The sequence below is a fragment of the Mycteria americana genome, chromosome 2, assembly GCF_035582795.1.
Source record: "Mycteria americana isolate JAX WOST 10 ecotype Jacksonville Zoo and Gardens chromosome 2, USCA_MyAme_1.0, whole genome shotgun sequence".
Lineage (NCBI taxonomy): Eukaryota > Metazoa > Chordata > Aves > Ciconiiformes > Ciconiidae > Mycteria > Mycteria americana.
In genome coordinates, this window is record NC_134366.1 from 111,754,770 (window position 1) to 111,767,618 (window position 12,849).

Consider the following 12,849-nt stretch of genomic DNA (forward strand, 5'->3'; position numbering starts at 1 on the left):
TTTTTTAGCATTAGTTACTTTGGCCAGAGAGTAGTAATCACAAAATTCTGACTGGATGAGTTGGAAAAGAGAAAATATTTTCAAATATTCCTATTTAACAGCTTTCTTCCAGATTTTGCCAATAATAAGCATGGAATTTCTTGAGCTCTTTCAGATAGCAGTATGTCTATGTTTAATTCATAAACCAACTCACCAACATGTGAATTACAAAAAAAAATCCCATATTCTTTACTAAGAAATTCGGTTAGGAATGACCCTTATTCTTGAAATGGTAAAATCAAAGGTTCCTGAAACCCTTAATTTAAGTGCCAAATATATCTCAGCCTAAAAATTGGAATCCTGGCTAGCACTTTTGCAAGTATCATTTGCTCCAGAGAGAACGGTTGGCAGTGGTTTTCTAGGTCAGTGGTCTCCAAACTTTTTTGATTGCGAACCCCTATCAGTAAAAGATTTTTAAGCATGCACTCCCAATATATGTATATTTATTTATTTATAAATTATATACATGTACTACTGTGCTAATTTATTTTGTACATTATAAAACATACACAAAAATAGAAATTAAAAAGGATGAGCTAGAGATGAAATAAACACTATTTTAAAAAATACTTTTGTTTATTAATGGTGCAAAAAATATTTTCTTCCCGCACCCCAATGGGTTGTATTGTGCACCCTGTGAGTGCACAATCTCCCCACATTTTGGAGACCACTGTTCTAGATAAAGCAAAGAAAACTGAGTATAGTAGGCAACATTGCCAATTCCTGTATCATGCAACAAATACTTTTTAATTCATTCAATTTCAGAGTGAGACTAATCAAACAGGAAGGAAAAATAAGAAAAAAAAAATAAGCATCCTGTAGAGGCCTATTATCTCATTGAAATCATGGGGTATTGTGTAAATCCAAATTGCACTTAGTAAATCCTAGGCTAATTATGAGTAACTCTGCAGATAAAAAGTATCAGATTTCTCTTCTTTCCTTGTTTAAACTGCTTTCTTCTCATATTTAAGTATTATCACCCAGACTGGCTTGTAGAAGGGAAATACACTTCAATTTCCAACAAAAATTTGTGAGGTGTTCTGACCCTGTTGTGTTCAGGAAAGCCTTTGCTGGAAGGGTGCAGACCCAGAGCCCTCCTCCACTTACAGGAGAGAGGCCTGCAAATGACCAGAAAATGGGTAATGAGAGAATAGGTTTTATTTTAAGGGACCAAAAGGTGCCATTATCCTGATATCAAACAGGGATATATATATATATTATGCCTCTCGGTAAGTGTTTCATCACAAAAAGAATGGAGTATATTTCAGTTTTTCTTGTTTCAGCTTCTAACCCAGTTGAAAGAAATATTGGATAAGTCCATATTAATAAGTAACTCAGTGCAAAAGGAGCTTATCTGAAAGGTGAAATGGTTGGTACTGAGATCTCCACACCTTCTCTGTATCTCTTCTAAGGGGTATCTATTTAACATCAGTTTTACTCTGTTCCTGTGGACTGCATGCCCTTTAGAAGTTGGAAAACAGACTCAGCTCCCGGAACACATCTCTCAGCTTAGTTTCATCCATAAGTAAAACAGCTCACACACTCAAAGACTGCTCCAATTTGCAATCCAAAATGTGGTAAGTGGGGGCAATTGGGAGATTCACTTCAAAACCATGCTCCTAATCTAAACTAAAATACGAACGTAGATGTGCTGATCAGTTTGGTGATTCATTTTAACGTTTCCAAATGTCACACTGTGTATAGCCATATTATTCTGAGCCTGTAGTTTGGATTTGCTACATTCTAGCAACAAAAGCCATTCACAAGAGATCGTGACGAAAAGTGCATCTGCGATTACATACATCAGCACAGCATCCACACTGTTTTTAAAGAAAGTGTAGAGAAGTGAAATATCACTCTCTTATTTCTTCTTTCCCGCCCTCAGATGGGTAGATTGCTCTCCATAAATCAGGAAGCCAATGTCTCCTTGTCATGGTTTAGCCCCAGTCGGCAACTAAGCACCACCCAGCTGCTCACTTACCCTCCCCCCTGGTGGGATGGGGGAGAGAATCTGAAGAGCAAAAGTAAGAAAACTCATGGGTTGAGATAAGAACAGTTTAATAATTGAAATAATAATGATAATGATAATGACAATGACAATAATAATAAAAATAATAATTTGTAATGAAAAGGAAAACAATGGGGGGGGAACAAAACCCAAGAAAACCAAGTGATGCAACCGCTCACCACCCGTTGACCGATGCCCAGCCCATCCCCGAGCAGAGGTTGCTGCTCCCCGGCCAACTCCCCCAGTTTCTATACTGAGCATGGCACCATATAGTATGGAACAGCCCTTTGGCCAGTTGGGGTCAGCTGTCCCAGCTGTGCCCCCTCCCAGCTTCTTGTGCTCCTGGCAGAGCATGGGAAGCTGAAAAGTCCTTGACCAGTGTAAACATTACTTAGCAACAACTAAAACATCAGTGTGTTACCAACATTATTCTCATCCTAAATCCAAAACACAGCGCTATACCAGCTACTAGAAAGAAAATTAACTCTATCCCAGCCAAAACCAGGACACACCTCCGTTTCATAACTTTGCTGTTTCTTGCAGTTCAAGGAGTCTTTCGGCAGGAACGTGGGACTAACTTGTGGCTACTTTGAATCCTTTGAGTCTTCTATCTACACAAAGTGGAATTAATTCACTTAGTTATTAAGGGATGTAGTTAGAACAGTAGTCAATGGCAGAGCAGGAATAGGACAAGACTATCCGAAACGGCCAAGAAGAGGTAGAAATGCTGGACAGATTCTGTTCTCACAAGAAAGATTTTAATGCAGAAAGGTACAGGGGCAATTTACCTAGGATGCCGACATGTTGGGGAATTTTATCTGAGACTGAATAGTTTTCCATTTTAACTGAGACTGAATAATAACCTCTGGTTTAAGGAGAAAATAATCCAGATATATTGTCTAATTCTATTATATGTTAGAAACAAAAGCAAGCTAATTCAATCCTGAATATTAAAGAGTTCCTTTTTCTCACTAACCATAAAACTGAAACTGTTCCCCTCCTTTATGCTCCATTGTCCCCCATTGCTTACAGAATCACAGAATCACGGAACAGTTGAGGTGGGAAGGGACCTCTGGAGGTCGTCTGGTCCAACATTCCTGCTCAGGCAGGGCCACCTAAAGCCAGTTGCCCGGGACTTACTTTTGCTATTTGTCGTATAAACACATAGATTAACCACAGAAGGGGGAAAGCAAGGCAGATTTTTTTTTTCTTTTCTTATGATTGAAACACCAGCATAACACAGTTCAGAGACAAAAGCTTTTTTCTGCTGTTAAAGAAAATCAAGTCCTTCACTAGCTCTCAATAGGAGACTGTACACTACTGTTTCTGACAAAACTGTTAGAAATAGTTTTGTATTTGTTTGTCTTTTTTTCATTTTGTAATCTCAATTTGAAAATGTTCCATAGTGCTTAAACTGGTCTCCAAATGGTTGATCTCCTTTCTGCCATGCTAACCATCCTCAGGCTGATCAGTGTCTTAGGTTAGACTAAAGATGATAGACCACAGGAAGGAAGTGTTTCATATCTTGCTGAATAAAATATTCTGGGTTCAAACAAACTTCCATAAAAATCAATAGAAAAACTCAGCTGTGAAAGTGAAAGAGAGAGGCTGGCAGAATGCACTATATGAAGAGATTACCATGTAATGGATGGTTTAAAACTGCAAAGAGTAACATTGTATGTACTGAATCAAGGAACATAATTGTGTTTGGTTGTCCTGCTTATTTTTAAAAATAACATTTCAGCTGACATCCAATAAAGAACTAATAAAAGTACATTTCTAATCTAAAAGTGTAGCTGTCATTCCATGTAATAAAATAAGGCAATGTTCCTACTCTAAGGAAAATGCAAAATTTCAAACTTCAAAAAAACTTAAACCCATTTAAAAATCAATAAGACTCTTACCAAGTAAAATCCAAAGGATTCCAAATTATATTAAGATGTCATTTGAGACAATTGTTCACGGTCACTATTGTTTTCCATTAATTTTTTTTTTTTACATTTCATGTTTTATCAAATATGAATCCCTTCTCCCTTTTTTAGTGTACTGCCTAGTAGAAATGTAAGGGTATAATTATTGGCTAATTAAGGGTGCAAAAAATACACACTAAGTATATAAATATTTACCCATACAAAACCAGGGTAGTGAAAGGTGCGTGCTGGCTGGTGAGCTATTACCTTTTTAGAAAGAGTATTTACCAAAACTCACATAAACAGATTTTGCAACAAAATGAGACATAAAGCAAAAAAAGGTGGTGGTGAAGACTTTAGTAGCTGTATGAAGTTCAAAATTTCAAACTCTCTACAGGAGGGAGATTCACTGAGGTTAGAAAGTTATTTTGACCAGTCTCTAACTTACAAACCCTGCATGCTTGCTTATAAACACCTTTGAACAAGCTTTTAGGATCCAGCTATGTAGATCCTGAGATATCCCCTTAAGGTCTCATTAGCAGAACATGCAATGGCCACTGTGGCCATTCCTCAGCTATTTTGTGGATGTATCACTCCATAACGATGGTGACTGATTACATTTTGGCGTATTTTAAACATACCTGGTATGTACCGCATGCTATTTGTCATTACTATCGCAATGGTGTTCTTAAAATTAAGAGTGCCAATCAAAAGAGATCTAAGATCTTTAAAGATGAAAATACCCTGTTTCAGAAAAGGAAAAATGTTGAAGCTCGCTGTTATATGATGTGACACAGCACATTTTCCCAGAACAGCAAAATCAGCTGTTTTGTGCCTACTTGTTCTATAACCTTTTTTTTTAAGTAACTATAACTTGAAACTTAGCCATATGGATGTCTGCATCATCCTGCAGAAGAAACATCTGACTGTCTATAAACACTCTAAGACTGTTTTCAACACCATCCTTTTTCAGTTACTCTACTGTTGCTTGACTAAAGCAGAGTGCACATCTGTATTATAGAAGTTTATCCTATGGATAAATCGGGTGACTTTCAATTACTGCACAAATAAAGTTCTTTAATTTGAGGCGGGAGAGACTAGGGAAGGTCAGAGAAAGTGCTGAGAGGGTTAGAAAGCAGAGTAGGACAGTTTATTAAGATTAACAGCTGCAGATGATGTTGCTAATGGCAAGACATTACACAAAACATAGGTGAATCCTTTCATGAAGTCCTCTATCTTCTATATTTCTTATTATAAGGAGCTTACTGCAGATCCCTGTGGCTGAATCCTGTGCCCTTCTCACCCAGCAGGATTTTTAAATGCTCAGAGTCAGGCTGGCTGGGGTGATGGCTGGCTGGCTGGTTGAATGGATGAATTCTGCTAGCCAAGATCACCTCAGACTTATCCTAATGTGCATGCCGCTATTGCTGCCTGTCTGCATTCGTAAGCATCGTTGGCATATATATTCTTGATTTCAGAGTACAGAGCAGACAATCCACAGGCTGAAAAAAGCCCTGAGGTTCTTTGTTAAAACACGGCGATTTACTGAAAAAAAAACCGAGGCTTCCCTCATCATTCACCTTCTGGAATAGCAGTGCTGCTGTTCAGCGCTGTCCCAAAGGGAGTAAAGGCACCCGCCTCATTAAAAAGCTGCCCTGAAGACAACAGGTCGCCCGACTACGTTTTGCTACCCACCAGGTAGTCGGCAGACCCCGCGCTGGTGGACCGGACCCCGGTGGGCAGCCCGGCTCCGCGGGTGCGCACCGCCCCTCCGCGCCCGGCCGCGGGGACCGCCCGCAAACGGCGAGCGGCGGCGCCTGACCTGCGCTCGCCTCCCTCTTCCGCGCAAAGGTGGATCCCGGACTGTATTTTATCTGTAATTGATTTACAGCCTCCTCCCCAACACCCTCCCGACCCCCCCCGCCCCGGCTGCCCGCTTCCAGGCACACTTCTCTCGTTGCAAGCGGCGTGAGCATCAGGTGCGGGCCGGGAGGAGCGGGGGCTCCCCTGCCTCCGAGGTGCTGGCTGCGGCGTGGGGAGCCCGGGGAAGGGGCTGGGTGTGCCCCGGGGCCCCGCTCCCGCGGCTCGGCCCCGCATCCCCGCGGGGGGCGGCGGCGGCTCTCCCGCGCCGGCCCTTCCCCAGGCTCGCCGCAGCAGCGGTGCAGAGGGGCCGGGGTGCAGAGGGGCCGGGGGATCCCATTCTGCTCCCCTCGCACTTCTGTGGCACAAATCTTCCGTTCTCCTCGGCCCTCCCCGCCGGCTCAGCGGTGCGCTTCGCCCTTCTCTATCCCCGCCGCCCTCCCCTTGCCCGGGCCGGGGGTTGCCGGGGCCGAGGCCCTGCAGGGCCGGCCCCCGGGGCCAAGAGGGGGCACTGCCCTTTCTGTCCATCCACTCCTCCTGCTCTCTTATTTTTCGCTGAGGTCATTTCAGCTTCTCTCGGTACTCTTAGTATTAATATGTTTTCCCTACTCTACTCTCCCCCCACGCTTCCAGCCCTGGCCACTAGCCCTCCGCAACCTCGTCAAAGGGATGGGTGTTTGGGGTGGGATGTAGCTGGGGAGGAAGATAAGCCTGAGAAAGGGAGGGGGGAGCGAAAGGGAGAGATTTTGCTGTCGTCCCTGGGCTGATTGGAAGAGGCAATCATTGTATCTGCGGCCGGAGGATTAGCAGCTAAACTTTTATTGCTCCCTTTTGTGCGTGTGCGTGTCTGTGTGCATGCGTGCGGGGGGGTGCGTAAATGGAGAAGTCGCCTCTCCAGGGGGAAAATCTTTTCAATTTCCCTTTGGCAGGTGCAGTTCAAGGAGGATCTCATGAGCATTTTGTCTGATCCATGAACTGATTAGGGGAGGGGAAAAGATCCCTCTCCTCTTACTCTTCCTTTGCCAGTTTTGAAATCATTCTTTCCCCACCACCGCCACCCTCCCGCCCTTCCCCTCCCCTTCCCCTTCCCCTGCACTGAATGAATGGAAGAGTCTCCAGGGTTTTCTTCTGCTTCTCGCCCTGGACTGGAGAAGTGAGGAGACATCTCTCTATCCTCATCCATCTCTGTCTCGCTCCATCCATTCCCGAGAGGATTTCAGACGGTGCAATGTTTTTTCAGCCTCTTGCCGCTGCTGCCACTTGATACTACGCTACGCGCCCAGAGAGGGTTTTGCAAAAATGGATTTGTCCGATTTTAAAGGATTTCTGCTCTAATAAGGATCGCGTTGCACACAAATATGACTAAATCCCCTATTTGGTAAATCTTTCTTCCCCGACCCCTCCTCTTTGGGCTCCCTCCCGCCCGCCCCCACCCCTTCAGAGGAGCAAGCACAGGGAGCTGATGACGGACCCATTAATCCCTTCTTCAATGCATCAAAAGAAGCCGAGGGGCTGGAAGTCGCTGGGCTCGGAGTCCTGCAGGAAATGCTTCGATCTGCTTTTGGTTTTGTATGAAACTGGTGACTAGGGGCTCGGCTCGCCCCGCCGCCGCCGCCCGCCGGCACCTGGATGCGCGGGCCGCCGCCGCCGCCGCCGCCGCCGCCTTGCCCGCCGCTGCGATGCAACGCTTATGGTGGTGCTGATGATAGCTCGGGTGTGATGGGGTTGAGCCGGCGGTGATTATTTGAAGGCGGAGAGGGAGAGCGAGTGAGAGGAAGGGCTGCTCCGCTCTGCTGTGTGTGGGCTTCGGGATTTTTTTTTTTTCTTCTTCTTCTTTTCCTACTTCCATCCTCTCCCCGCCACTGGAAGTCCTCCCGTATCTAAATGGAATTAGTGGAGAGCGAAGCCCCTTGTGTAAGGAACAGACATGACCCATGGGCGCAGCTTCTTTCACAGTGAGTATCTCTCCCTTCCCGGCGCCCCGGCTGAGCTCCGCCGCCGCGCACGGGCTCCTGCCCTCCGCTGCCTCCACAACTAGCGTAACGGGACGCCCAGACCTCCGCGGCGTGGGGGTAAACTCCCCCCACGCACACACAGCACCCCCTTCCCCACCACTCTGCGGTGCAGCGGTGGGGAGCCGGCGTCTGCCAGCGCTGTGGGGCGGGTGGGCACGCTGCTGCGGGCTGGAGGTTTTCACCTGGGCGCGACGCGTCTGATGGCTTTCGGCGTGACGGGGGAGAGAGGGGGGAACGGCCCCCGCCGCCCGCGGCCGTGCGGTGCAGCCCCAGCCGGGGCTCGAACCGGCGGCCCAGGGGCGAGGGGGCGCGGGGCAGCGCCGAGCGCCGCGGCGGGGGCGGCCACAGCGGGCGCCGATCCCGGAGGGCTGCGGGGCGGGGGCGGCCCCCTCGGGCGAAATCCTCCAGGAGCAGCAGGGAGGCACCGAAATGTGACAGTTATTTGTCGAAGACCCCCAGGGGCCTCAGGCTGCGTGGATGGGAACCCCTCTCCCGCCTCAGTTTTGCAGAGGGTCCACTCTACTGAAGGGGCTTGACTGTCCACAGTTCCTTCCAGCACCTCTCTCTACGCCCACACCTGTAAAATCGCAGCGCTATGGCCAGGTATTGCTCGTCCAACAACTCTTTGCTAGGCTAAGCTATGTCTATGCCAAATCACAGCCTCCAAAAAGCTGCCCGGCCAAGAGAGAAATCTCTTAATGTACAGCTTGTAATGGAAAAATGCACAGATCTGAAAAGATGCAAAGCTGCGTAATCAGAGTGGCACTAGAAAGCATGATTATAATTACACCCGTGATTAGGAGGGAAAGGGGGAGGAGGAAGACAGAGAGAATGCAACAAGAAATTTGGTGGAAACTTCTTTAAAATAATTCCCAGACCCAGATAATCACTATATTGTTGCCGTACTGTCAAAGCTTCCCAAGTGACAGTTTTCAATGAGTGAAGAATGCATGACTGGTCTCTTTGGGGTCTTTTTTTTTTTTTTTTCTCTGTGAGAAGCACTGTTCTTTTCCTGTGTTTTGAGAAACAAAAAGGCAAGGGGTAAATGTACATTTGGTAAAATAAAATGGACTGCCTTGACTGCTTAAGTAAAAAATACTGTGTTATCTTTTCCCATAAAGCCCGCAATTTTAATTTCTTTCTGGCAATATACAAATTCTGGTGATGCTGGTGTTAATGCCACTAAATCAAGAGGCATTCTCTTTTTTTGAAATGTAGGAGAAGTATTTCACTTCATCTCTCCAAATGTAGGATATAATATGTCCAGAAAAAACTTAGTATCTTAGTCTCTTCTTGTCTTACATTTTATTATCAAGATTATTTTGACAACTTATTAATGATCAATGCTGACATAATGATATGTAAGTATAGCTCCCTGCTTTGGAATAACATAGCTCTGCGACTTGGAAGCATCCTTTCTAGCGGTTACAGCTGGAATTGAAAAGACCTGTGTTTTTTCTGTCATCTTGGTAATAATACCTCCGTGACTTGGACCAAGTCTCTTTACTTCTCTGAACTTTAATTTTTTCCATATAGAAAAGGAGGGGAGAGCTAATAGATAAAGGTGCTTGAAATGAACCTGCAAGAATCAGATATGAATTATTATTAATTGCCTAAGAAGAAATATTTCTTACATCGGGTTTTTTTGGCTGTTGTGCATCCTATTCTAGCTTCCATAAATTTGAGGGCAGAAAGAACACTGGCAGCTGGCTCAATATTCTAACACCAATCCACCTTACACTGTTGAGAAATTAGGTTTTGACTGGTGAGGATTACAGGCATAGATGCAGTATGTTCACTGCATGAAACACAGCTAAAGTAAATGAGCAACTTAGTAAATGGGCGAATCCTGCATTGCCTTCAGATTGTGACACAGCCAGCGGGCAGAGTCCCAGATAGCAGGTATTTCCAGAATCCATCCCTGAGGAGAGTGAGGGCATGAATGGTTGGGTGACATTCAGATCCAAGCAGAAGATGTAATGTTCTCACTGAATGCCCATGACATAGAAGGGTTTTTAACTACCAGCTCTGCCAACATCCATCTCTGTTAGCTGAGGGATTCAAAAAGACACAGGGGCTTTAAGCCTGACCAAGAAAGAGTGAATATGCTTCCAAGCCTTCATTTTCCCAGAACTTCAGCCTTTCCCTACTTAATAAAGTAGCCATCATCCATGCCTCAAACCCTCTGTCACACAGGAAGGGTCAAAGGCATAGAAATAGAGATCTCAATGCCATCAGAATACTGGAAATATAGAGACTGGCTTCTTTTGGGGTAAAAATTGCACACAATTTGCAGCGTAAAAGCTGAAAATCATGAAAGCACCATCTTTGAAAGAATCATTTAGGTAGCTAGTTACTAGCCCATGATGACTTTTGCTGTCCCTTGGGGATAAGAAGAAAGTATGCCATTCAATTACATTTGTTAAAGACCACAGGTCCATCAATTACTCATCGTAGTCAGTAATACAAATGGCAGCTGATTGATCCAAAATACTCAGAATAAACATGCAACTTCATCTCCACTTTAACTTCAGTGCCATCTGGGCACTATGTCCGGGCTTAACCCAAAACTAACTGGGGTCAAAACTGTGAGCACTCCAAGAACTGATGGATCTCTTATGCTCTTGCTATCCCACTTTCTCGAATAGCCAAAGATATGGGTGATGACAAGAAAATGCTATCATCAGTGGATGATTTCTTCATCAGGTAGCTAGCTAGTCACTTTGATCTTCCAAAGCAGTCTCATTATGACTGGCATAAGTGTTTGCCTCTCAGCCTTTTCTAGTTAAAAAGTTCGGAAACTCCCAGAAGCTCAGAAATTATCTCCAGGTTGAAGCCCATCTCAGAAAGCTCACGTTTATTCCCAAGAGGCATAGCTGTCCTATCATGGTTGGAGATAGGAGATTTCTATTTGTAAAATGGGCTGCAGATACACTGCAGCACAAAGCAACACCCTCTTGACAAGTCAAACAAACTAGATTAATGGGATTGTTAAGCACACACAATAATTTACTTCACTGGGGATTTGCAAATGCTTTGATGGATGTGAAGAACCCAACCCCTCACTTCTTTCATACTCTCAGTACTCATTTTCAAATATTATTATGCCATAGTGAGAGACATTAGTGATTCCAGTGGCACTGAAACTTAGCAGGCCTTTCTCTCCCTCTGTTAAAAGCAGCCACTTTTCTATTACTGGCCCAAGCTATGATTATATAAATAAATATTGGTAAAATATTTTTCTCTAATATTAAAAAAAGAAAAAAAAATAGGAGGGAAACATCAGTGCCTGGGGATTTTGTTTTAAACCCAAAAGATCTCCTCTTTATTTGGATACATTTACAAAGATAAATACTTACAAGGACAGATCACAAAGAAACTTGTTTATACAAAATGTGTGATTTAAAGATGCAAGTAAACATGAAATTTTTTTACAGTAATTCTATTTAATTTGTATTCTTCTAAGATAGATGTTTACAATTGATTTGATTGCAGGCACTATCACACTGTGATATCTAATGCATATTTCTCTTTCAGTTGTAGCAAGTCTAATCATCCTACATTTGTCTGGGGCAACCAAAAAAGGAACAGGTATGTAAACTTCACACATTTTTTTCAGACATTATATTAGAGTCCAAAGTATGGATTTGAGTTGTTAGTTCTTGAAATTTTTAGAAGTTCACCTACTTCCAGTGTCTGTCCTTTGTTCATTTGTTTTGAGTATTAGTGTGCCTGTACAAACACAAAAATCCAGTGGTACTTTTTTTAACAAGTTAGTGACCTGACCCACAGCAAGAACTAACTAAAGTCTCAGCCTGACTCTAACTAAAGACTGTAAAGTGCCTCCACTTTCAAATTGGGAAGTCCAGTTTGGGCACTGAGCTATCTACACTTAAGATCTTTTTGCTTGTTCAAGTAGAATTCAAAATCTGAAATTGGGTATCATGGGTGCATTTGTGCAGGGCGGGGATAGAAAGAGGTTCTTAAAAGCCCTGGATGCTAAGTGTGGTGAGAGCCAAGCAGGGAGAGTTGCTAAGCACAGTGTGTGTCTGAACTTGCGTCTGAATGCTCAGTCCCTGCAGGCCTGAATTCATTTCAGGAAATTAGGATCCGTGACGTACTCAGCTTGGATACAGACCAGGAAGAAAAACACTTGCAGAGCATAAGGCAGATCTCAGGTGATTAAAATAATCCTTGGAAGATGCCTGTCTCCCTCCATTGATTGTAAGAGGGAGCCTCAAACAACTCGGCTCTACACGTGAGAGGCTTAAGTTAGATGGGATACTCCTTGGATATAGATACCTTATTTGGAGCAAAACACTGGCATCCTCTTCAGACACCTGTGTGAGGTCTAGAACCTACTATCCTTCCTTTTAATATCAGCCTAGGTATTTTTCCCTCTGAAGAATCCACCTTATTTTAGCCTACTGGTTAAAGCATAATGCCCAGGAAGTGATCTTTCATCCTCTTCAGCCTGAACAGGCTCAAACCTTTGTCTCCAGGCTTTCTGCCAATGTGCAGAAAGGAGTGCAAGTGTTTCAGGGCTAGGAAGAAAGCAAACAAGAAGGTCTGACTCTGCTCTCTGATGATTCACCTGAGAGGAGGAAAGTTCTGGGCTGTAATTCCTGGCCTCAGAGCTATTTACTAATTTTACAGCAAACAGAAAGATAAAAATAATCTATGAACCAGAAACCAGGAATTTCCCCATCTATCTCTGTCCGGTGAATAGAGTCAAGCTGCTGCAAATTTAAAACAATTTGTATATTCTATCATAATTCTCTGGGGTTTTTTTCTTGATTTTGTGACTCTGATGTATTCTTGTATTACTGCACGTAGCTTGTTGATAGAGCACAAGCTTGAACCTTTTGAGATATATGAGTGGGAAGTTCATGTCTCCCATTTATTGAGCACATGCTATCCCTACAAGGCTATTATTTAAAAAGCAATATAAATGTCTTCCCCTAGACATTGATGCCTCTTCTCTGTTTCGAAAAAATGTTTTGAGTAAGGATTATAT

General features: G+C 43.9%; 1 protein-coding gene across 1 annotated transcript in view; it reads left to right on the plus strand.

Moving 5' to 3' along the window:
- Nucleotides 1–7,635: 7,635 nt before the first annotated feature.
- Nucleotides 7,636–12,849, plus strand: part of NETO1 (neuropilin and tolloid like 1) — a 68,214-nt gene continuing 63,000 nt past the window's right edge. Inside the window, exons 1-2 of the mRNA XM_075495672.1 lie at nucleotides 7,636–7,772; nucleotides 11,370–11,423. Of these exons, the coding sequence (XP_075351787.1) occupies nucleotides 7,745–7,772; nucleotides 11,370–11,423 (82 nt within the window). The 5' untranslated portion in view covers nucleotides 7,636–7,744. The remainder of the gene's footprint in view (nucleotides 7,773–11,369; nucleotides 11,424–12,849) is intronic.